This window comes from Pelophylax lessonae (assembly GCF_965119305.1).
Source record: "Pelophylax lessonae genome assembly, chromosome: 8".
NCBI classification, from domain to species: Eukaryota; Metazoa; Chordata; class Amphibia; order Anura; family Ranidae; genus Pelophylax; species Pelophylax lessonae.
The window spans coordinates 22,269,260-22,295,014 of record NC_138775.1 but is presented as its reverse complement, the minus strand read 5'-3'; the positions used below and the strand labels follow the sequence as shown (position 1 = coordinate 22,295,014).

Here is a 25,755-nt window from a genome sequence, read left to right as displayed (position 1 = left end):
ATTTTCAAGAGTAATTGAAGTTGCCCCCCCACCCTTAAATCGAACCCGTGCTTTGTCCGTACGGGGAAAAACTAGAAGTTCATTTAAAGTGGAAGTCTGACCAAAACCTAAAACTAAGCCTAAACCTGCTTTCACCCAATTCTGAGCCCTTTACTGACTATCCCCAGTGGCCAGCTTCAGGGGAGGGGAGGGAGCAGAAACAATGGCTGCAGAGCCTGGTCGAGGACATCACCCATAGACTTACTATGGGGCATCCATTGTCCGTTTTCCCTCCTCTCCCCTGAAGCCAATGCTGAGAGCCGATCATGTGACCAGACCAGAGCGCCCTTAGATTAGGTAAGTATGCACATCTTTCATCTACAGGGCAGTTAGTTTAGAGCTTCGAATGGGGATAGGAGCAGCTTAAAGCTTAGTTAGGTGCAGTCTACTATTTCCACTGCAGGTGGTGCTCTTCCACAGCGGCGAGGAAGTCAGGAGGGACAGGGTTCCTCTATGGTTCCTGGGTCACTGGGGAAGCTATCCCATTGGATCCTGCCACCCCGTGTGACTCTGGTGGACATCTTGGGTCAGGCAGAGCCTTTTTAAGGCCCTGGCTCCCAGGTTTGGCATGCATTTGCAAGTTGGTAGTGAAGGAACAGGTACCCCGCCTGCTGAGGACAGAACTAGCGGTAGGGAAAGTTTTCTAAAGGAAAGCGTAGGGCTCACAACGTCTCTGGACACCTGCCTGCTTGGGCACAAGGCTGCCAGGCTGCATTTTCCCCTCTCTACAGGCGCTGTCAATTCCGCTGCACCCTGCTCTGCTACATGCTGTTGGAACTGTGAGCTGCCTTCCCACTGGGTTATTTGTGAACGGTTTCTGCATTATTTAAATACAAGTTCTCTCATTGCACTGGGCCTGGGTGGGTTATTGACACTGAATCTACATGGTTTTGACCAGATTTCCACTTTATCTTCCTTCCTTCCCAGCTGCAAAAACATTATATGGCCAAAAGTTGACCATCATACCTATATGAGCTTGTTGGACACCTCACTCCAAACCATGGACATTAAGGTGTATCTTTCCCTCGCTCTCACATTTTGCTATCTGTGTCCCCGTTGGAGAGATTCACCCTCTCTTTGTCCTGTGACTACTGCCCCTTACGCAAAAAGTGATGGGAAATTCAAAATGTTAGAGTTTCTGTTTTATGGAGTTCCATGGGGATTGTCATACCCCTGTGAACAAAAAGGTGAACTGTAAAATCACAGCTCACAATAAACGTACACAAAGGGTATAGTAATGGCCAAACCTCCAAAGAGGAAGGGCCTCAAACCCTGTGTCCTGCAGGGCACAAGGCTCCTGATAGGGGCAAGGCACTTTATGGTCGACCAAGGCTGAATCCAGGCAGATCCCACTTCTTATGGACCTGCCAAAGCTCGTTTTTCAGGTATTTGTTGGTGGGATCTTCCAAAGAGAGAAAAAAAGGACCTGAAGGCCACAGATTTTCCCCCACGTCATCAGGGCAGGCCCCAAAAATCTGCATCCTCAATCTCTGTGCATAAATAAAAAACAACAAACACACATGCAGTGCAAGTGTCCACGATAAATAGTCATAAAATAAAAAAGTGCCAAGTTCAATAGCATGGCAGGTCTTCTGGCCTGTATACAAATGTCAACTGGTCTAGCCAAAAGGCCTAACCAAGAGGCGTGTGCAAGAAAAGCAGATAGTGATGTGTTCTAGTGCAGGTGAAGAGCTCAATGGTGCATCGCTGCCGAAGTGTTTTCTCTAGCACCCCTGGGACTCAAACTCCGGGGGGGCACATCACTGGGAGCTTGACAGATGCAGGTCCATTCCTACCAGCAAGGCATTAGCACTTAGGAAGAGTCCTGCCCTCAACTGGGGACAAGCCTGGAGAACAAGGCTAGATTTAACCCGGGAGGAAAAGGATCCTTCCCATCGTACCCACCTTATTACATCGGGAATTACTGACCGGTGCCCCCATTTATCAAGAGGTACCAGCGTTCTGTTCCCAAAAACTGATAAAAACAGACACTTCACTTGATCTTAGCCAAACAAGAGGTGAGGGTCAATTTTCCATGGGGGACATCAGTCTAAGAGGGGAAGATTTTCTCTCCCCTCTTGTTCTGATGGCGACGCTAACATTTTGGATTTGCCATCACTTTTTTGTTTTAGTGGCAGTGGTCATCAAGACAAACAGAGAAGGTAAATCTCCATTCTGGGTATACAGACAGCAATAAAAACTTGACAGAGAGAGAAACACTTTAATGCCCATAGTTTGGAATTGGATGTCCATCAAACTCATATAGGCTCTACACTGATGATCTTAGGGAGAGGTTCCATGGGGCGGGGCATTTTTATGCATTTTCTCTGGAACAATAAAGTTTTGTTAAAATGCAGATATCATCAGTTTGTTCATCATAGATATACAGTAAACCCCCGCTCCATCGCGGTTCAGTTTTTGCGGTCCCGGTATATTGCGTTTTTTTTTGTAATGTTATTTTACTATATAAATCTTAAAAAATGAAATATTTTTGTGTTTTCCATAGCTCTTGCTCTGTCTCTCCGTATCTTTTATGTGTTTAAATGAGTTTCTATTGTTTTAGAAGTGTGTTTAAAGACCTCAAAATGCTTTTACACGTACAGTGACAGTAAAAAAAATCATGCCTACAGTGTATTTTAATAGGGTTTTTCTATTTTGCGGATTTTCACTTTTCGCGGCTGGGTCCGGAACGTAACCCCCGCAATGGAGGGGGGTTTACTGTAAAGCAAGCGTGGATGAGCTCCAATGCCTGCCCTTGAGTTTCCACCAACAAACCAAGTGTGCATGAGAGGTGTGGCTTCTTCCACTATTAGTTTGTACTAGTAATCGACCGATATCGTTTTTTTAGTGCCGATACCGATATTTTGGTCATTGGATATCGGTATCGGCCCGATATTGGCCGATATTTTCAGACATTTAAAAAAAATATATTTTTATTTTTTATTTTTCACAGGTACTATTGTGGAGGGATCTGGGGGTCTAAAACACCCCAAACCCCTCCTCTGCACTTAAAAGCATTCAAAACGCCAAGTTTGGCTGTTTTGAATGCTCGCATTTTTTTAAATTTGCCACAGAGTACCTGGAAGTGATGTCATGACATCACCTCTGGGTTTTTTTACATGGAGACCCAATCAGAGCCGAATGCGGCTTTGATCGGGTCTTCTCTTTGGCGGTCATGCAGGTAGGATGCCCGGGTCTCCCGGTGGGACGGGAGACCCGGGCGATCCGCGGAAGGTGGCGGGAGGGGGGGGGGGCGTCCCCTCCTGCTCCTTGTAATGACAGCAGAGCGGCTTCTCAACCACATCGGTTGTCATTACAAGACAGCTGACCGTTGGCTATGAACGCCGATACCGGGGTGATGCCTCTAGCTGCAGGCATCACTCCGGTACAAGCACTTTCCCGAAATATCGGCAATATCAGTCACCTTGGTGGCCGATTCCGATATATCGGGGAAAGTGCATATTGGCCCCCGATATATCGGCTTTGCCGATAATCGGTCGATCCCTAGTTAAAAATGCAGATATCATCAGTCTGAGGCCAGCTTGTACAGCATAGATATATGGCAAGCGTGGATGAGCTCCATCCAATGCCTGTCCTTGAGTTTCGACCAACATACAACAAGTGTGCATGAGAGTAGTGGCCTCTTCCACTATTAGTCTGTACATTGCACAGTTGCTGGTAAAACTGGTAATATAACACCATATGTGGCCAACTTTACAAAATATGGAAATAACTTAAAAGGAGTCCCCCAATATTCTCAGCTGGGGATGTAATATGTTGGAACCATAGATTGTCAAATGACATAACAATGGCAGATCCTAACAAATGGAAGCATTGGGCTCACCCTTTGATGCAGTTGGCGTGCTCGCCGGTTGGCCGCCCTCTGTTGCAGGATGCGGATGGTTCTTCGGTGTCGGCGTAGCCTCACTTTCTTTCCATTCTGAATGGCGTTGTAGTACTCCACACAGTCCGTCGGAGACTCTGGTTTGGGGTTACCCTGTTTAACAGACAATAATTATTACTGCCTTTTACTGCGGTCTTTCTGAGCTGAAACTGAGGGCTTGACCTTCCTGACCTAAAGCTGAACCTCTGGGCTAAATAAATATCATCTTAACATTCATCCTGTGCATTCTACTTGAATCTCGGTGTGCTTTGTGTATTTCTTCCAAATATGTGCAGTCATCCAGTGTGAGACTTCCTGTAATAAAGACCGCTCACTGCTGCTCTCTCTCCTTGTGCAAAGTGACTGGTCTGGTCTCCGCCCCCCTCCTGTAGTTTTCTGCATGCAGCCTGTAGTGGGTGGAGCCTGCTGGGCCCCTCCCACACCTCTGCTCTCTTCACAGGCTATGTGCAGCACAGTGATGATTTCACTGCTACTTTTACAAGGTAAGAACTTTGGTTTGTAAAAGCATTTGGTGCACACAAAGAGGATATATACCTGATGAAGAATATTTTTAAATTAAGTTATTTGTGCCTGAAGTTCAGTTTTTAAAAGTGAACCCAGGCAGAGGCAGAACAAAGCTCAACCTGTAGAAATCATACACTATTTTCCCCTAAAACCCCACACTTCTGCTCCCTGTGATGAACAAGAGAAGGTGTAAAAGTGTGCATGCAAAAACGACAAAAAAACTAACAAAAAAGGTGAAATAAAAATATATAAATATACTGAAAAATTGAAAGGGACAAAACCAATATCTTCCAATATGAATATGTGATAAAAGGGGACTATGTGATATAATAAAGCTGGAGTCTCCAAACTATGGCCCATGGGTCACATCTGGTCAGTGGCATATCCTCAATGTGCACTATTGTAGATTAAGGTCAGCAGAAGTCCCTATGCTCCCTGCTTTTAATGTAAGGGGGGGACTCTGATGGGGTCCCTGATGTAAGGGGGACTCTGATATGAAACTAGATGTAAGGGGGGGACTCTGATAGGGACCCTGTTGTAAGGGGGAATCTGATGGAGATCCTTGTTGTAAGGGGGGACTCTGATGGAGACCTGATGTAAAAGGGGACCCTAATTAAAGAGGAGGACTTTAATGGGAACCCTGATGTAGGGGGGACTCTAATGTAAGGGGGAGTCTAAAAAGGACCAAAATGAAAGAAGGACTCTCCTATGCAATCTGATTTAAGGGACCCTGATGTAAGGGGGACTGTTATATGGACCTAGAAGTAAGGTTGGACTTTGATGGGGACTCTGAAGTGAGGGGGAATCCTGGTGGGGACCCAGATGTAAGGAGGACTCTCATATGCACTCTGATATAAGGGGGGACTCTGATTTGGACCCAGATAAAAGGGTGGACTCTGATGGGGATCTTGATGTCAGGGGGATCCTGATGTAAGAGAAGGACTATAATAGGGACCTTATATAGGGGGAGCCTGATATAAGGGAGACTCTGATATGGAGCTAGATGTAAGAAGGGATTATGTTGTGGACCCTGATGTAGAGGGGAATCTGATGGTGACCCTGATGTAAGGGGGAACTCTTATGTAAGGGGGAGTCTAATGGGGACCCACATGTAAGTAGAACTCTCACATGCATTCTGATAGGGACCCTGATGTAAGGAGGACTCTCACATGCACTTTGATGTAAGGAGGGACTCTGATGGGGTCCCTGATGTGAGGGGGGATACTGATAGGGACCCTAGTTAAAGAGGGGAACTCTAATGGTGACCCTGATGTAAGGAGGACTCTCATATGCGCTCTAAAGTAAGGAGGGACTCTGATGGGGACCCTGATGTGAGGGGGGATCCTGATAGGGACCCTAGTGTAGGGGGGGACCCTGATATAAAGGGGACTCCGATATGGAGCTAGATGTAAGAAGGGACTCTGATGGGGACCCTGATGTAGAGGGGACTCTGATGGGGACCCTGATGAAAGGGGGGGGGGACTCTGATAGGGATCCATATGTGAGGAGGACTCTCATATGCACTCTGATGTAAGGGGGGACTCTGATATGGAACTAGATGTAAGGGGGGACTCTGATGGTGACCCTGATCCTGATGTAAGGGGGAACTCTTATGTAAGGGGGAGTCTGATGGGGACCCACATGTAAGTAGGACTCCCACATGCATTCTGATGTAAGGGGGATTCTGATAGGGACCCTAATGTAAGGAGGACTCTCACATGCACTCTCCTGTAAGGAGGGACTCTAATGGGCATCCTGATGTGAGGGGGACCTTTATGTGGACCCTAATTAAAGGGGGAGACTTTAATGGGGACCCCAATGTAGGAGGGACTCTAACTGGGACCCTGATGCAAGGGGGCTCTAATGTAAGGAGGACTCTGATAGGGACCCTGATGTAAGGGGGGACTATGATAAGGGACGCCAATTAAAGAGGGGGACTCTAATTGGGACCCTGAAGTAGGGTGGACTCTGATGTTTTTTTTTTTTTCAGGCTAAAAGAAATATGTAAAATATACAATGCGGCCCTTGTACTGAAACGTTTGGAGACTCCGGTCATAAATTATACAAACAAGTCATTTACAGATTCCGACTCTCAGGAGATAAGGAATTTAGATAGGAAGGAGAGGGCTGAGACAAGCTATGACTCTGGCAGGACTCCACCGCTTTGGTCACGTTTCATTTCTATAACAATGGCTCTTTTTAGGACTTCGCACCGCTGGAATTTCTCCATCCAGGTAATGGCGTACCTGAAAATGTGTCCTGAACATGTCTGAGACGAATAATAATCAATGATTATTGAATGGTGCTAATTAATAGATTATAATCTGTGATCAATAATAGATGATAATCTGTGATCAATAATAGATGATAAATCTGTGATCAATAATAGATGATAAATCTATGATCAATAATAGATGATAAATCTGTGATCAATAATAGATGATAAATCTATGATCAATAATAGATGATAATCTGTGATCAATAATAGATGATAAATCTATGATCAATAATAGATGATAAATCTAGGATCAATAATAGATGACAATCTGTGATCAATAATAGATGATAATCTGTGATCAATAATAGATGATAAATCTAGGATCAATAATAGATGATAAATCTGTGATCAATAATAGATGATAATCTGTGATCAATAATAGATGATAAATCTAGGATCAATAATAGATGATAATCTGTGATCAATAATAGATGATAAATCTGTGACCAATAATAGATGATAATCTGTGATCAATAATAAATGAACATTCACTAACAAGCATGATCTGGTCTCACTCTCATGCCTGCAAACAAATATAGATATATATAGCTATATGGCACATGTGTCTCTCTGCCAACAGAAAATACTTAAAGCGTAACTCCACTTTTGTTGATAAATAAACATTCCCCTCTGGGTGATCTCTGTACATTGCAGGGAATGTAACAAACTTTGTTGCAGATTTCTACCTTTTGTTATTCTGAAGAAATCATTGTTTGTTCCTCTGTGCTGAGTGGGTCTAATGGGAGTGGTTTCATAATTATCTATCAGCTGTGGCAGCTGCGGGGCTCTAATGAGGAAATCTGCTGGGCCTGCATCCCTTTAGACGTGATCCTATTGGGAAATTTGTGTTGCAGGGGATGCCAGAAATCTGACTTGTATCTTAGTCAGGGCCGGTGCTTCCACTAGGCAAACTAGGCAGCCACCTAGGGCGCATTGCAACCTAGGGGCACAGCCATGAGTTGGCACTCTCTGTCCATCATGAATGATCCTTGTGAGCTGAGGGGAGGGGGCGGCAGTGGGGGAGGAAGAATGGACAGAGGAAGATGCCAGGTGTCTGGGGCAGTGGCTGAACTACCAGGCCCTGGCTTTCCACCACTGTTGGGGGGGGGGGGGCCAAGAGGCAGGAAGGGAGCCCACAGGAGTGCTGCCTGCATGATGATCCTCTTTGGCTGGAGCTGAATGGTGAAAACCCTGGGCAGGAAGTGACTCTCTGCACTGAGCTGGTGGGCAGCCGTTCATTTCCCTGGGTCGGTATTAAGCAGGGAGCGGAGGAGAGCTGAACCTGACCCCAAGCTTGGCACTGGAGGGTGGCACCTTTACTGGAGCAGAAATGACGAGGCACTGGAATGGTCTGAGGAGGTTTGGGATTAGGGACGTGCGGAGTTCTCGGACTGCTGCTTCTCCCTTCACCAGGAGCCGGTTGGAGCTGTGGTGAGCACTGTGGTCCAGGAGAGGAGCATCCTAGGAGAAGGAATCAGCAGGATCCTGGTGAAGGAGGGCAGAGTGCGGGCCACTCTCTTCATACCACCCAGTGAGTGTCCCCAGAACAGGGGATCAGGGTCCCTGGGTGTGACATGGAGGTTCCCTGGTGTGAAAGGGAATCAGGGTCACCACGTGTGCCATGGGGGATAGGGGTCACCGGGTGTGCAATGAGGAATTGGGGTCCCTGGGTGTGCCAAGGGGGACTGAGGTCCCCAGGTGTGACATGGAGGAACATCAGGGTCTCTGGGTATGACATGGAGGAACATCAGGTGCCCCTGGTGTGACATGAAGGATCATCGGGGTCCCTTGGTGTGGTATAGAGGGACATTAGGGTCCCCAGGTGTGACATGGAGGAATATGGGGGGTCACTGGGTATGACAGCATAACATAGAGGAGCCATCAGATCAGGGTCACTGGGTATGACATAGAGGAGTTTTTAATCCCTTCCCTTTTTATTTTTTTTTTGGGGGGCGCAAGTAGCTGGTCTTGCCTAGGGCGTAAAATAGTCTAGCACCGGCCCTGATCTTAGTGCAGACTTCTGGGAAAATTGATGAGCCAATCACACAAACAGGAAATGATGTTTCTGGGGGTGTGGTCAGTATACATTCTGTGTACAGAACAGCTCCATGCGGCCATATTGCATTGCATTTTCAAAAAATTACAGCTGCAGATTGAAAAGGAAAGGTCATTTTTAATAACATTCAATTACAATATGATTTGTGTCGCAATTGTATACGCTATATTGTTTTTCTTTATTTGCTATTTTTTTCTCCAACAAAAGTGGAGTTACTCTTTAAAGTGCACGTGTGAAACCAAAAACAACAATGTTTAGACACAGCGGGAGGAGGGCCGCTGGAGGAGCGGCGGGGATTGCCACCGGCCTCCCGCAATCATCAGAGAAACTGCAAGAAGACCCGTCTGCTTATGTAAACAAAGCAGGAGAGTCTTCTGTCACACAAGCAGAGAGAGATCAGGAGTTTTAGCTAAGCTACAACAAACCTCGATCTCTCTGTGCCTGTCACAGAGCCCTTCCCCCCACACAGTGAGCAAGCACCAACAGGCATACATTAACCCCTTTGATCACCCCCAGAATTAACCCCTTCCCTGCCAGTGTCATTTATACAGTAACAGTCCATAGTATTTAGCACTGATTACTGTAGTAATGTCACTGGTCCCCAAAAAGTGTCAAAAATGTCAGTTAGGGGTCCGATCTGTCCACCGCAATGTCGCAGTCCCGCTAAAAAACGCTGAACACCGTCAATACTAATAAAAGCAAAAAAATAAATAAAAATTCCAAAAATCTATCCCGTAGTTTGTAAACGCTATAAAATTTGCGCAAACCAATTAAAATACGCTTTTTGGGTTTTTTTTTTTTTTTTTTTACCAAAAATATGTAGCAGAATACAAATTGGCCTAAACTGATAAAAAAAAATTTGATTTTTAAAATTATTTTATTGGGAATGTTTTATAGCAGAAAGTAAAAAATATGGCGTTTTTTTTTTTTTAAATTGTCGCTCTTTTTTTGTTTATAGCGCAAAATCGAAAAACTGCAGAGGTGATCAAATACCACCAAAAGAAAGCTCTGTTTGTGGGGGGAAAAAAGGACATCAATTGTATTTGGGTACAGCGTCGCACGACCGCGCAATTTTTTGTTAAACTAACGTAGTGCAGAATCGCAAAAAATGGACTGGTCATTAAGGGGGTAAAACCTTTCCGGAGCTGAAGTGGATAAAAAGATCCTAGACGTCGAATGGATGTAGAGAAGAGTGCAGATAAATGGGTACAACTTATGTAGCAGGATTTGTTTAATCTCTGTGTATCACCTGAGGCCAGTCACTTCACTGGGTATAAAGAAGGGTTTACAACCACTCTAAAGCATGTAGTATGTTTAGGAAAAAAAATTAATTAGCCTGGAGTTCCACTTCAAAAATTGGAGTTAGATTTCAAAAGTTATCAATCATTTTTGTATATGCACAGGAAAGCAGTTAAAGTGAACAATACTGCTCCCCAGAGTTTACCCACTTCTGGACCGGAAGGATTTACCCCCTTAATGACCAGGCCATTATTTGCGATTTGGCACTGCGTTACTTTAACTGACAATTGCGCAGTTGTGCGACGCTGTACCCAAATAAAATTGATGTCCTTTTTCCCCACAAATAGAGATTTCTTTTGGTGGTATTTGATCACCTCTGCGTTTTTTATTTTTTTGTGCTATAAACAAAAAATGCAACAATTCTGAAAAAAAAAAATAATATTTTTCACATTCTGCTATCTAACATCCCCCCCCCCCCCCCCCAAAAAAAAAATGAAAATCAAAATTTTGACAATTCTGAAAAAAAAAAAAACAATATTTTTTACTTTCTGCTATAAAACTCTCCCAATAAAAAAAATTAAAAAATCTAATTTTTTCATCATTTTAGACCACTTTGTTTTCTGCTACATACAGTATTTTTGGTAAAAAAAAAATCCCAATAGGCGTATTGTGATCGGTTTGTGCAAATGTTATCACGTCTACAAACAAGGGAAAAGATTTATGTTTTTTTTATTTATTTATATTTTTTTACTAGTAATGGCGGCCATCTGCGACTGCGACATTGCGGCGGACACTTTTGGGGAGGGACCAGTGACATTACTACAGTAATCAGTGCTAAAAATATGCACTGTTACTGTATTAATGACACTGGCAGGGAAGGGGTTAACGCCAAGAGTGCTCAAAGGGTTAAGTGTGAGCCTAAGGGAGTGTTTTCTAACCGTGGATCGGCATCCCTGCTGCCTGCTGTAGGGTGATTTGTGCAGCCGAGCCAGCCTGCCGCCGTACATATGCGGTGGGCGGTCGGCAAGTGGTTAGCCAGGCAGGGAACTGGCGGGGAAGGGGTTAACAATAGGGGCGATCAAAGAGTTAAATGTGTGAATGGGGGGTGTTTTCTAATTGTGTGGGGGATGGGCTTGCTGCATGAACACAGAAACCTGTGTTCCTAAATAAAAGGATCACAGGATCCCTGTGTTCATTACTGACAGAACAGCAGACGGTGTTCTGTCTCCATGGGAAGCGATCACGGGTGTCAATGGCGGCCGCTGGACCAGCTGATTGGCTCCCCCTGTGGCCAATGGGTGCATGTGCGCCCTCACTAGCGGCCCTGCGAAGCGACGTACAGGTACGTCATTTCACGGGACAGAGCCGACCTGCTGCAGTAAAAGTAAGGCGGCTGCCAGTCGGCAAGTGGTTAAACAGCATTACCGGTGTTCGGGGGTCCGTTGGGGAGAGCCCCTTGGCGTTCTCTGCTTCGTATGTGTAGTAATCCAGTGGCATGCAGAAGTATCCAGGCTGTGCATCTCCGCACTGACGCCCTATGATGTTGGCTCGACATTCACACTGACCGTCCTCCAGGGAACACCTGTGCAGAGGCAAATCAGTTATATTTTACAGATTAATTCCAGGCAAACCGCTAAATATGCAGAGGAAATACATGTAAGGGAGATGTTTTGCCTGTCTAAGGATTTATATTTTTCGCCATCCATTCCTGACAGTAAAGTCCTGCCTGGCAGGGGAGGGAACCAATCAATGCTGCAGTTTCACTTTCACTTACAGGTCACAATTCCACCCCCAGATTGGACATTAATGCCCCATTCACATCTCAGCGTTTTGTAGCCTGCAGCTCCAAGCTCCAAAACGCTGGAGGAGAAAAAAAAAGTTCTGGAGCTTTTTTTGCAGCTCGAATGGGGCAGATTTGAGCATTTTTTGGGCGTTTTTTTATTCCCATAGAAATGAATGCAAATGGGCTATTCGCATTTTGTCACTTGTTTTTGCGCAATTTTGTTCTCAAATGAAAAAAAATAAAAATAAAAAAATAAAATAGTAATAATATATGAATAAATAAATACACGAATAACTAAAAAATCATCATAAATAAATAAAATAAATTTATAATATGTAAAAATAAATAAAATAAATAATAACTGACCCCTAACCTTAAAAAATATTAAATAAAATATTTTTATTTATGATAATAATTATAAAAATAATAATGTAATAAATAAACACACAAACACGAACAAAAAATAAATAAAAGTAATATTAATACTAATAATTTGTTTATTTATCTATTTATTATGTGTTAGGATTAGGGTGTTTAGTTATTTATTATTATTAATATTATTATTTATATATACAGTATATATATATATATATATATATATATATATATATATATATATCATATGGATATGTAAATCCAGTCAATGTAGATCTGTTACACTGTGAAGATGTTCAAATGTAAAATTGTATGTTCCTATGGATGTGTAAATTGTGATGACCCGGCTCGCGTTTCCACTATCTTTTGCCCCTCTCTTGTGTAGGTTCGGGCGCCAAGCAAGGGTGATGTCACCAGATATCGGTCCCTTCCAGCCAACAGCCGGCACCGAGCGGCGCTGCGGAGGTCTGTTTGACCTCTAGCGGTGGACACTCGGCAATATGGCGCCCGCACCGGAAGTGACGAAAGCGGGCATACGTCACTTCCGGTGGGACTAGTCTTAAACCGTGAGTGCGGGAGGTTGCAACTGGCGGCTTCTCCCGACTCGCGGTTTTGGTCTTAAACAAGTAAGTACCTTTCCTCCGGAGGACACTATCAATATCTATGGGGAACTAAATTCTAGATCCTCTCATCAGCCTCCCTCGCTTTGCTACTTTGCCATTCCGCTGGGAACTTTATGTCCTCTTCCCTTTGACATGTTATCTTGCCTTTTTTGCTGGGAACTTGGATAACCCCGCCATTTTGATTTTTGGGGGGGATCTCTTTCCTTTTCTCCCCTCTCTTGTTTCAATCTTTTTCCCCCTCTTTTTGCTACTGTGGGGGTTACATGGATGTGGGTTAGGGCTGTTTGCTAGACATAGCTGGGCACACATAAAGGTTTCAACCACTAACAGGGATTGTGATGTTGAATATGCTCTAGTTGCTGTACTTCAGGGATTGGAGACACAAGCTTAATATATGCAAATTTTTGCAGACTGGTAGCTCCACCTATTGCCTGTTATGGTGGCACCTACGGAAGACTAGCCCAGCCTACACGTTATAGCCATCTCCTGGCGGGACCTATTGGCCCTATCGGGATCACTTGGCTTGGAGTCATGTGGCATGCTGGTGGGAGAAGCGATTTGAGGTCACAACTAATGCTAAACAAGTTAAAATGTTTGTAAAGTTCGGTAAGCAGTGGACATATATTTCATTTTATGTTCTTTCTTCTAATATGACTGTATATTTTTATACAATTCAAGTCACTGATAAATGTTTTGTCTCATTTTTATCTTGTATTGATTGTCTTTTTCTCTATGAACGTTTTAAGGCGTGAATGTAATCATGGCCTCATAGAGGGTGAATCAAAATTGCTAAAGTTCCTGACGAAGCTGGAGTATTACTGCAAAATGCATAGAACAGAGCAATCACCCATTTGATTACTACAATCATGATGTCTGTATGCTGTTACATATTTTTCATCATGTCTCATGTGTTGATGTTTTTATACGAATAATGAATAAATATTGTTGGATTTTATATCTTGCTTTTTGCTTACCGACACACTTTAGACAATAGATCCATTATAGTCCCACCCCTTTCCTTCGATTCAGTGGATTCTAGGACCATTGATCTGAAACCTTTTTTCCAATAATGACTCAGGGATGAGGATCTGTTGCCAGGGCATGGATTAAATTTATTTATTTTTCATATATGTATATGTATATGTATATATATATATATTTTTTTTTTTTATTTTTAGGGTTAGGGGGTTACGTTTAGGGGTTAATATTTATTTATTTTTACTTAGCATTCATTAATTGAATTTACTTATTATTTATTTATGATTTTTATGTATTTCTATATTTATTTTACCTTTAGTTATTCATTTATTTTATTATTATTATTATTATTATTATTATTAGTAGTAGTAGTAGTAGTAGTAGTAATAGAAGTAGTAGTAGTAGTAGTAGTAGTATTAACACCCTAACCCTGACAAAAATAAATAAATAACCCTAACCCTAACCTAACCTTAACTATAACCATTTACCCTGATGAAAAAAATAATGGACCTTGCTTTGTGCACTGGTCCAAATCATTTGGTGGAGGGGGGATTATGGTGTGGGGTTGTTTTTCAGGGGTTGGGCTTGGCCCCTTAGTTTCAGTGAAGGGAACTCTTAAGGAGTCAGCATACCAAGACATTTTGGACAATTTCATGCTCCCAACTTTGTGGGAACAGTTTGGGGATGACATGACTGCGCACCAGTGCACAAAGCAAAGTCCATAAAGACATGGACGAGCGAGTTTGGGGTGGAGGAACTTGACTGGCCTGCACCCCATTGGGATGAATTAGAGCGGAGACTGCGAACCATGTATTCTCGTCCAACATCAGTGCCTGAGCTCACAAATGTTCTTTTGGAAGAATGGTCAAAAATTCCCATAGACACACTCCTAAACCTTGTGGACAGCCTTCCCAGAATAGTTGAAGCTGTTATAGCTGCAAAGGGTGGGCCAACTCAATATTGAACCCTATGGACTAAGACTGGGATACCATTAAAGTTCATGTGCGTGTAAAGGCTGGCGTCCCAATACTTTTGGAAACATAGTGTATTTAAAGTGGAACTTCAGCGTACCTAGAGCATTTGGCACCCGGGGCGGATCCTATATCTGCCCCCCCCCCCCCCAAACTGTAACACAACCACCAAAATTTGCAATGTTTTCAAGAATATTTATTGCACAAATTTCACAGCCCCCCATAATAGTGCCCCTTGCCGTCTGACCCCCCCCCCCCCCGCCGTCTCTCTAATCACAGTGCCCCCTTTTACATTCTCTGCCTCCCCTGCACAGTCCTACCTTCAGCATAAACGGTTAGCTAATACCATTAGCAATATGTTTAAGTTTGAGTAGGAGATTGGAGACATGATACAGGAGAAGGTCAGAGACTGCAGACATGATACAAGAGATGGTCAGAGACTGCAGACATTATACAAGAGATGGTCAGAGACTGCAGACATGATACAAGAGATGGTCAGAGACTGCAGACATGATACAAGAGCACTAGGGGGGCCGGAGAGCACAGGGGAAGCAGAGAGCACTGGAGAAGCTGAAGGGCAGGGGGGGGGTTGAAAAGCATTAGGGGGGACTGGGGGGGGTCTGGAAAGCATTGTAGGGGGTTGGAGACTGCGGGGTGGAGAGCACTGGGGGGAGGGGCAGGGAAAACTAGGGGGACGGAGAGCACAGTGTGGAGGGGGGCAAAGAGCACGGGGGAGGGGGCGGTGAGCACTGGGAGAGCCAAGGATCGCTGGGGAGCAAGAGAGCACTTGGGGGGGGACTGGAGATCACTGAGGCGGGAGCCAGGGAGCACAGGGGGGTGGAGAGCGCTGGGGGAGCCAGAGAACATGGGGGGGGCTGAAGAGCACTGGGGGGGCTGGAGATGAGGGGGCTGAAGAGCACTGGGGGGGCTGGAGATGAGGGGGCTGAAGAGCACTGGGGGGGCTGGAGAGGGGGGTGAAGAGCACTGGGGGGGCTGGAGGGGGGGTGAAGTGCACTGGGGAGGCCTGGAGAGAGGGGGGGTGAAGAGCACTGGGGGGGAGGTGAAGAGCACTGGAGGGGGCTGGAGAAGGGGGGGCTGAAGAGCACTGGGGGCCAGCAGAAGAAAAAAGAAGTTGTATAGGAGGGGGATGGGGCGGCTGCATATAGAGGAATTGATCTTTCCATATTCCTCCTGCAGCCGCTGAATGCCTGCAGGAGGGAGAGGAGGAGAATCAGGCATTCGGCAGCAGGCAGGAATATGGAAAGATCAATTCCTCTATATGCAGCTGCCTCACCGCTCCTTCTCCTATCCAGTAACACAGGGGAGGCTGCTCAATCCTCGGGCACTCACCTTCTTCCCGCCCCCGCCAGCAGCATGGGTAAGCAGCACAGACCGAGGGAGCAGCTGCCTTCACATGAGGAGATGAGCGGCGCAAGTACCGGCCTGACACCCCCAGTGCATGGCACCCTGGGCGGCCCACCCCCCACGTTGGTACGCCACTGACTTCACGTCATCTGAGCACCACAAATCAAAAACACTGTTTAATTAATTTTTAATATTCAAAGCTAACTCGCTTATCCACCCATGTCTCTAATCACTGCATTCCTGGCTGTGGCCATCTTGAGTAAGGGCAGATGGTTCATGTAGCATTTAATTAATTGAATCCATCTGCCCTTAGCTTAGGCATACAGTCAGGAGAGTGGACTTAGCTAAGAAAACCCCTCCTCCCCTCCTGAAAATCCCTGGGATGAATGACATCATTTGCCTAGGCCTGAAAACCAGGAAGTAACTGAAGAAATGTGAAAACAAGTTTAAAACAAGTAAATATAATATATTTTCCTATCTATTTACTTAATGCTAGCAGCAAGAGGATTAAAAATGTTCAATGTTGACTGAAAAGGTGAAGTTCTGCTTTAATCTCAACAATGACGACAAACTGCTAGACATACCTGTTGTTATAAGCACCTCCAAAATCACAGTTACAGGGCCGACATCCCATCATGTCATTGCTAAGACCCCAAAACTCTGGCTGAAATTGGGAAAAAAGAACAGTCAAGGATGCCGTTTTATTGCATACAGTATAAAATAGCATTTTATATTAAAGAAGAAACAGTCAAAACGGGGCTCTCGCAACAAGTCTGACATTTGGCACTGAGAGACAGAGGTAAGAAGAGCTATTATTTGTGCCTATGCCATGTGTACATCCCATTGGCTACTCTGGGCAACACCCCTGAGGAGTTGATGTATGGAAAGTGTGCCTGCTGTGGGCAACACATCTGAGTGGCTCATGTGTTGAAAGTTTAGCTGCTGTCGACAACATGCCTAAGGGGCTAATGTACTAAAAGTAAAGCTACTGCATTTAGCACTGTATTAAAATGTGGCTACTATGGGCAACCCCTGAGGAGTTGATGAATAAAAAATTTGGCTGCTGTAGGTAACACAGCTAAGTGGGTCATGTTTTAAAAGTGTACGGGTACATGCCTAAAGGGCTAATGTAAAAGCATTTAGCATCCTTGAGGAGGTCATGTATTAAAATGTGGCTACTGTGGGTAACACCCCTGAGGAGTTGATGTATAAAAAATATGGTTGCTGTGGGTAAAACAGCTAAGTGGGTCAAGTTTTAAAAATGTAGCTGCTGGCAACATGCCTAGGGGGCTAATGTAATAAAAGGAAAGATGCTGCATTTAGCACCCTTGAGGAGGTCATATATTAAAATGTGGCTACTGTGGGCTACACTCCTGAGGAGTTGATATATGACAAATATGGCTGCTGTGGGTAACACAGCTAAGTGGGTCATGTTTTAAAAGTGTACGGGTACATACCTAAGGGGCTAATGTAAGAAAAAGTAAAGATGCTGCATTTAGCATCTTTGAGGAGGTCATGTATTAAAATGTGGCTACTGTGGGCAACACCTCTGAGGAGTTGATGTATGAAAAATATGGCTGCTGTGGGTAACTTGGCTAACTGGGTCAATTTTTTTAAAGTGTAGTTGCCGGCAACATGCCTAAGGGGCTAATGTAATAAAAATTAAAATGTGGCTACTGTGGGCAACACCCCTGAGGAGTTGATGTATGGAAAGTGTGCCTGCTGTGGGCAATACATCTGAGTGGCTCATGTGTTGAAAGTTTAGCTGCTGTCGACAACATGCCTAAGGGGCTAAGTAAAGTAAAGCTACTGCATTTAGCACCCTTGAGGAGGTCATGTATTAAAATGTGGCTACTGTGGGCAACACCCCTTAGGAGTTGATGAATACAAAATACGGCTGCTGCGGGTAACACAGCTAGGTGGGTCAAGTTTTAAAAGTGTACAGGTACATGCCTAAGAAGCTAATGTAAAAAAAAAGATGCTGCATTTAGCATCCTTGAGAAGGTCTTGTATTAAAGTATGGCTACTGTGGGCAACACCCTTGAGGGGTTGATGTATGAAAAATATGGCTGCTGTGGGTAACACAGCTAAGTGGGTCATGTTTTAAAAGTGTAGTTGCTGACAACATGCCTAAGGGGCTAATGTAATAAAAGTAAAGATGCTGCATTTAGCACCCTTGAGGAGGTCATATATTAAAATGTGGCTACTGTAGGCAACACCCCTGAGGAGTTGATGTATGAAAAATATGGCTGTTGGGGGTAACACAGCTAAGTGGGTCATGTGTTAAAAGTTTAACTGCTGTCGGCGACATGCCTAAGGGGCTAATGTACTAAAAGTAAAGCTACTGTATTAGCACCCTTGAGGTCATATATTAAAATTAAAAAATTCTGTGGGCAACACCCCTGAGGAGTTAATGTATGAAAAATATGGCTGCTGCGGGTAACATATCTAAATAGCTCACGTGTTAAAAATGTAGCTGCTGTTGGCAATATGCCTAAGGAGCTTATGTAACAAAGTAAAGATGCTGCAGATACCACCCTTGAGGAGGTTATGTATTAAAATGTGGCTGCAGTCAGCAACACACCCCTGAGTGGCTCCTGTATTAAAAGTATGTCTGCTGTTGCAAAAACACCCCTGAGGGACTCACAGATTGAAATGGTAGCTCCTTTGGGCAACACCACCGAGTGGCTCGTGTAATAAAAGTGTATCTGCTGTAGGCAAATGCCATTAGGCAGGGGTGGGTAACTGCTGCCCTCTAGCTGTTGAATACATGTCCCCTGAGGCATTTCAAGACTGACAGCTACAAGCCAGAGGCAGAGGTACGATGAGACTTGTAGTTCAACAAAAATTGGAGGGCTGCAGTTTGCCCATCCGGGCTTAGGTAATCATGCATTAAAAGTGTATCTGTTGTAGGCAAACCCTTGAAGAGCTTTTGTATTAAAAGTGTAGTTGCTGCGTGCAATGTCTCCAAGGGGCTCATGTTTTAAAATATAGCTGGGCAACACACTGAGTGGCTCAAGTATTTTAAAGTGTATTTCTGTGGGGAAATTCCTTAAGGGGCTCAAATAATAAAAGTAAAGCTGCTGTGGCCAACACCCCTGAGGGACTCGTATATTAAAACTATGGCTGTTGTGATAACACCCCTGAGGGACTCCTGGATTAAAATGGTAACTGCTGTGGGCAACACCTCTGAATGGCTCAAGTATTAAAAATGTATATGCTATAAGCAAAACCTTTTCAGGGCTCACATTTTTAAAAGGTAGCTGCTGTGGACAACACACCTGAGTGGATCTTGTATTTTAAAGTGTAGCTTCAGTACACAATACCCTTAATGGGCTAATGTAATAAAAATGAAGCTGCTGTGGGTAACACCCTTGAGGGGCTCATGTATTAAATGTGTGTCTGCTGTAGTCAAGGGGCTCATGTTTTTTATTATTATGTCTGCTGCAGCAACACCCCTGAGGAACTTCTGAAATAATATGGTAGCTGCTGTAGGCAATACCTCTGAATGGCTAATTTCTTAAAAATGTATATGCTATAGGCAAAACCCCTGCGAGGATCATTTATGAAAGTTTTAGTTGCTGTATGAATTGCCCCTGAGGACTCTTGTAATCAAAATGTAGCTGCTGTTGGCAGCATCTTTTGGGAGTATTAAAAGTAAAGATACTGTGGAAAACACCCCTGAGAGGCTTATGCATTAAGGGGAAAGCAGTTGTGACCACACCCCTGAGGGCTTATACATTAAATGTATGGCTGTTGTGACCACACCCTTGGGGGGCTTATGCATTAAATGTATGACTGTTGTGACAACACCCCTGAAGGGCTTATGCAATAAATGTATGGCTGTTGTGACAACACCCTTGGGGGGGCTAATACAATAAACGTATGGCTGTTGTGACAACACCCCTAAGGAGCTCATTCATTAAATGTATGGCTGTTGTGACAACACATCTGTGGAACTTATGCAATAAATGTATGGCTGTTGTGACAATACCCCTGAGGGGCTTATGCATTAAATGTATGGCTGTTGTGACAACACCCCTGAGGGGCTTATGCATTAAATGTATCGCTGCTGTGACAACACCCCTGAGGGACTTATGCAATAAATGTATGGCTGTTGTGACAACACCCCTGACAGGCTTATGCATTAAATGTATGCCTGCTGTGACAACACCCCTAAGGGACTTATGTGATAAATGTATGGCTGCTGTGACAACATCCCTGAGGGGCTTATGCATTAAACGTATGGCTGTTGTGACAACACCCCTGAGGGGCTTATGTGAAAAATGTATGGCTGCTGTGACAACACCCCTGAGGGGCTTATGCATTAAATGTGTGGCTGTTGTGACAACACCTCTGAGGTGCTTATGCCTTACATGTCTGGCTGCTGTGACACCCCTGAGGGGCTTATGCATTAAATGTATGGCTGTTGTGACAACACCCCTGAGGGGCTTATGCCTTAAATGTATGGCTCCTGTGACAACACCCCTGAGGGGCTTATGCATTAAATGTATGGTTGCTGTGACAACACCCCTGGGGGGCTTATGCATTAAACGTATGGCTGTTGTGACAACATCCCTGAGGGGCTTATGCAATAAATGTATGGTTGTTGCGACAACAGCCCTGAGGGGCTTATGCATTAAACATATGGCTGTTGTGACAACACCCTGAGGGGCTTATGCATTAAATGTGTTTGACAATGAAATTTAGAGTACTGCTAAGATCAACGAGCAGGAATCCTTTATTTTTCTAACGCACTTTAGAAAAATGACAGGCGTAATTTGATTGGTTCCCAATAGAAACTCGTTTACCACTTCTGATACATCAGGTCCTCTTGTTTACTGAATTAATAAAGCTTTATTATGCACTCACCAGACACTGGTTACAATATCGCCCCGTCACAAATCTCTTACAGTAACAGTCACCGCTAATCTGGTCACAAGGGCTGTGACCCGCCACAATCCCACGAGGGTCACATTGGCATGCTAGAAATAAAAAAAAAAAAAAAAGTTTGTAGGGTGCAAACAAAAAGTGCAACAATGTATTTATATTTTCTACCTGTTACATTCTAGTAGAAATTAACAAGCCTCATCCTCAAGCAACCTAAAGGAACCCATACTGAAGAATTATGAAGGTGTCATTAGTGAGATTTCCTTCTGAAAATCCTGGTTGTCTGTTTGTTATGCTGATTCAATGTTTTCAGTATAATTTTAATCACTGAACCAAAGTAAATAAGCAGTTTAGAAATCCTGACTTTTCTCCAAATCTTCTGGTCTGCATGTTTTATCTACGTCAACCACTTACAAGGTATGGAAGCCATAAGAGCAGTATAACAGCCAGGCAACTAGCATTTTTTTCAAAAGAGATCAGTTTTCATGTGTTTCCCTTAACATATTGTAGGTGTACTTTTTTTTTTTTAATAAGGGCCCTGTAACGGAGCCACGACCCCACACTGTGCTTGTGGGCTTCCGTCAGAATACAGCTTCCTTCAGTCTGAACATAGATATCAGATATTACAGCCGCCCTACATACAAAGCTCACCTGAACTTAGTTTGTATGGATCTGAAATAACAATCTTTATTGAATAGACTCACACACAATATATACACAGGAGAACATCCCCCTCCTGATCAGATTACCCCACCAGGTCAGGTGCCTGATTACATTATCATATGCAGATGAAATTGTGTACAGAAATATAATTAACATATCTAAGGAACAACCAACACAGACAGTATTCTATTTCCCCTCAGCAACTAACAGATGACAGTGATTTAAATAACTTTATTATTTAGTTATTTGACTAGCAGATTTGATGTTTTCGAGCTCACAAAATACAATACACATTATCATAAGTAAAAGTATAAAAGTGGGATATAAATATATCCACTACCTGCACGTGCTGGACAAATTATCTTAACTGTGCTCAAAATAAACTCAAAAAACACAAAAAAAGATGCTGGTTGTAAAGACCGGAAGGGTCTAAAAGATTGTAAACTTCAAAAAACCAGCACCTAATCTGATTGGTCCCTTGACAAACTGCGCTAATTGTGTAAAGTGAATGAGTGGCAATAAATATAAATTTAAAAAAATATATATATATATATATATAATTTATTTATATATAATTTATTATATATATATATATATATATATATATATATATATATATATATATATATATATATATATAATTCAAATGGATAAAAAGTGCATAGAAATGATGATCAGGATACATTAATAGACCAAAACATGATTCAATAATAAATAAATCATTTTATTTATCACATTGGTGATTTATGGACATTATTTAGCAATTTTCTCAGCACTATATACACTTTTTTTTTTTTTTTTAGTTTTATTTATTTAAAGCGTGTTTTGGTATATTTATGTATCCTGATTAATATTTCTATGCACTTTTTATCCATATTAATTTTACATACACATATATATATATATATATATATATATATATATATATATATATATATATTTATTGGCACTCAATCACTTTATACAATTAGCGCGGTTTGTCAAGGGATCGATCAGATTAGGTGCTGACCGTTTTTTGGAAGTTTACATGGATTATCATAAGTGTAAACACAGAACCCACAGTAGACAATAGGTGAGAATATCAGCATCATCAACAATGTGTGGAAAACAGGTGGTTGAGCTGATGATATTAGCATCTGCTAGGAATCTGACTCTATGAAGTACTTACGCTGACACCCCAGAGGATCGTTTCTGCTGAGCCCATAGAAGTTTTCCTTGCAGCTGTCACATCGTTCACCTTTCACATTTTCCTTGCATCGGCACTGTCCTGCGATCATACCCAGGTTGACGTTGGTGTGGCTGTCGCAGACCCCCCCGTCCAGAGAGCCCACTGGATCACAGTCACAGGCTGCAGAATAAAACTGGAATTATTATTTTTCACTGTCCAAGTCTTTTCAGAAAACCTACAAGGCTAACCCACCCTAAAACTCATATGTTAGATTTTCTAGCTGTTGATGGGGAGGAACCGGTGACATCTCCGCTCTGAACACCGTGTGCCCACTATGAGGAGTTGACACTCCCCCTGCTGGAGGTTTTTTTTCATTTATTTTATATTATGGAGAAAGTAAGGGGAGGGGCTGGGACACACCAAGATGGGTGGGGATACCCAGAACTTCCAGGTGGGCAGGAACAGAGTCAGGGATTACAGCATTGATATCTTGCTGCTGGAGTATGTAGGCATAGACGGAGACAGGTGCTGATTTCCCCCGCCCAGCTCCACCTATAACTAAAATATTACTTCTGTGTGGATTGACCTTTTAACAAAAGAAAAAGCCACTTGTATAAGGGAAAATATAAAATAAAAAAATATTAAAAAATAGTAGATTCGGATGGCATTTTCCTTGAAGTGAGCCTATACATTGCCAAAGCAGCATCAGGTTTGCTTTAAAAGTGTAAGTTTAACCACTTAAGGACCAGGCTTTTTTCTGAAACTTGTTGTTTACAAGTTAAAATTAGTATTACTTAGAACCCCCAAACATTATATATATTTATTTATTTATTTTTAGAAGAGACCCTAGAGAACAAAATGCAGATCGTTACAATACTTTATGTCACACATGTCATATATTGTGACATAAAGTTGCAATACTTTATATCACAATGTATATATATATATAAATATATATATATACATATACATATATATATCTTTTTTTAGCAGAGACCCTAGAGAACAAAATGAAGATCGTTGCAATACTTTATGTCACACCATATTTGCGTGGCGGTCTTACAAATGCAATTTAAAAAAAAAAAAAAAATACTTTTTTAAATAAAAAAATAAGAAAACAGTAAACTTAGCACAATTTTTTCTATAATGTGAAAGATAATGTTACGCTAATTAAATTGGTACCTAACATGTCATGCTTCAAAATTTTGCACACTCCTGGAATGGCGACAAACTTTGGTACCTAGAAATCTCCATAGACAACGCTTTAAAAATGTCTACAGGTTACCAGCTTAGAGTTACAGAGGAGGTCTAGGGCTGGAATTATTGCTCTTGCTCTAACGATTGGGGCGATACCTCACATGTGTGGTTTGAACACCGTTTACATATGTGGGTGTGACTTGCGTCTGCGTTCACTTCTGCGCGTGAGCTCGGAGGGACGGGGTGCTTTAAATTTTTTATTTTTTTTTCTTATTTATTTTACCCTACATTTAAAAAAAAATAATTTTTGATCACTTTTATTCCTATTACAAGGAATGTAAACATCACTTGTAATAGAAATAAGCATGACAGGACCTCTTTATTGTGAGATCTGGGGTCAAAAAGTCTCACATTTACACTTAAAAACAAAAAAAACAAAAAAAAAATTTTATTTCTCTGCAAGAAAAAATAGGCCCTTTAAAGAGGTTGTACACCGAGAAAAATTTTTTTTCTCTTCTTTACATCCTGAAAGAGAAACCCATAATGAGCTAGTATGCATCGCATAGTAGCTCATTATGAAATACTTACCTTAGAACGAGCCCCCGCCGTGCCGTCCGCTTACCTGTATGACAGGCGACATGTATAGTCGCCCGTCTTCCGGGATCGCGGCATCCGGCCATCTGATTGGCCGGAGCTGCGGTGACGTCACTCCCGCGCACGCGCGCGGGAGCCGACGGTCACGGCATGGGGCTCTGAAGGAACGGCACGATCTGCCGTTCCTTCAGAGCGCATGCGCCAGTGACGTCACTGGCTGCATTAAAGGTAAATATCTCCTAAACGGTACATGTTTAGGAGATATTTACAGTACCTATAGGTAAGTCTATGCTTACCTATAGGTACAAGTTACAGAGGAGGGTTTACTTCCTCTTTAAGGCCGTTGGTAGAAATGCTATGTATGACGTCACTCCGGTCCTCCAAGGCCATAGAGTCGAGTGGGGGCCAGCTTGCCCTTGCTCGACTTCTTGCCTAGGACTCCATTGGACCGTATCATTTTCCGGACCGACAGCTCCAATAAGCAGGGAAAACGACCGGGAAGGGGGGGCATTCACCACTGGGACCACTTTTATGTTAAAGCGCCGCTTAAAAAAATCAGATAGCTGCCATAACCCCGGTATTTAATGTCAAAGTAGCGATGTAAAATTGCGGCGGGCGGTCCGTAAGCGGTTGGCTGGTGGGAGGGGCCAGCAGGGGGCTGTACATGTCTTCCCAGCCCTCTGCCTCAGGTCTCCTCCCAAGAGCCCTCAGTCCTGATCCAAGCAGTGGGAGGGGTTATGCAAATATCATAATGCCTTGATGGGTGGAGTAGGTGTGCCTAGGAGGGGTGTATTTTGGTTTTGTGCTGCCCTAGGCAAGACTAAAATTGGACGCCCCCCTTTCCCCTCCTATGTATTCGAGAGAGGGGGGGAGGGAGAGAGTTAGGGAGGATGAGAGAGAGAGAGGGGGGGTGAGAAAGAGAGAGGGGGATGAGAGAGTGACAGGGGGGTGAGAGAGGGGGATGAGAGAGCGAGAGGGGGGATGAGAGAAAGAGAGAGAGGGGGGGGGAGAGAGAGACAGAGGGGGGTGAAAGGGAGAGAGAGGGGAGTGAAATGGAGAGAGAGAGATAATGAGAGAGGGGAGGTGGTGAGAGAGAGGGAGGGTGAGAGAGAGGGGGGGTGAGAGAGA

General features: G+C 43.4%; 1 protein-coding gene across 1 annotated transcript in view; it reads right to left on the bottom strand.

The window, feature by feature from the left end:
- The window catches only part of LOC309561460 (laminin subunit beta-1-like), a 168,221-nt gene that overhangs the window by 72,606 nt on the left and 69,860 nt on the right, over positions 1-25,755 (bottom strand). The window contains exons 11-15 of the mRNA XM_082265398.1: positions 22,837-23,016; positions 20,988-21,100; positions 16,700-16,779; positions 11,446-11,602; positions 3,884-4,036 (exon numbers count right to left, since the gene is read on the bottom strand). Of these exons, the coding sequence (XP_082121524.1) occupies positions 3,884-4,036; positions 11,446-11,602; positions 16,700-16,779; positions 20,988-21,100; positions 22,837-23,016 (683 nt within the window). The remainder of the gene's footprint in view (positions 1-3,883; positions 4,037-11,445; positions 11,603-16,699; positions 16,780-20,987; positions 21,101-22,836; positions 23,017-25,755) is intronic.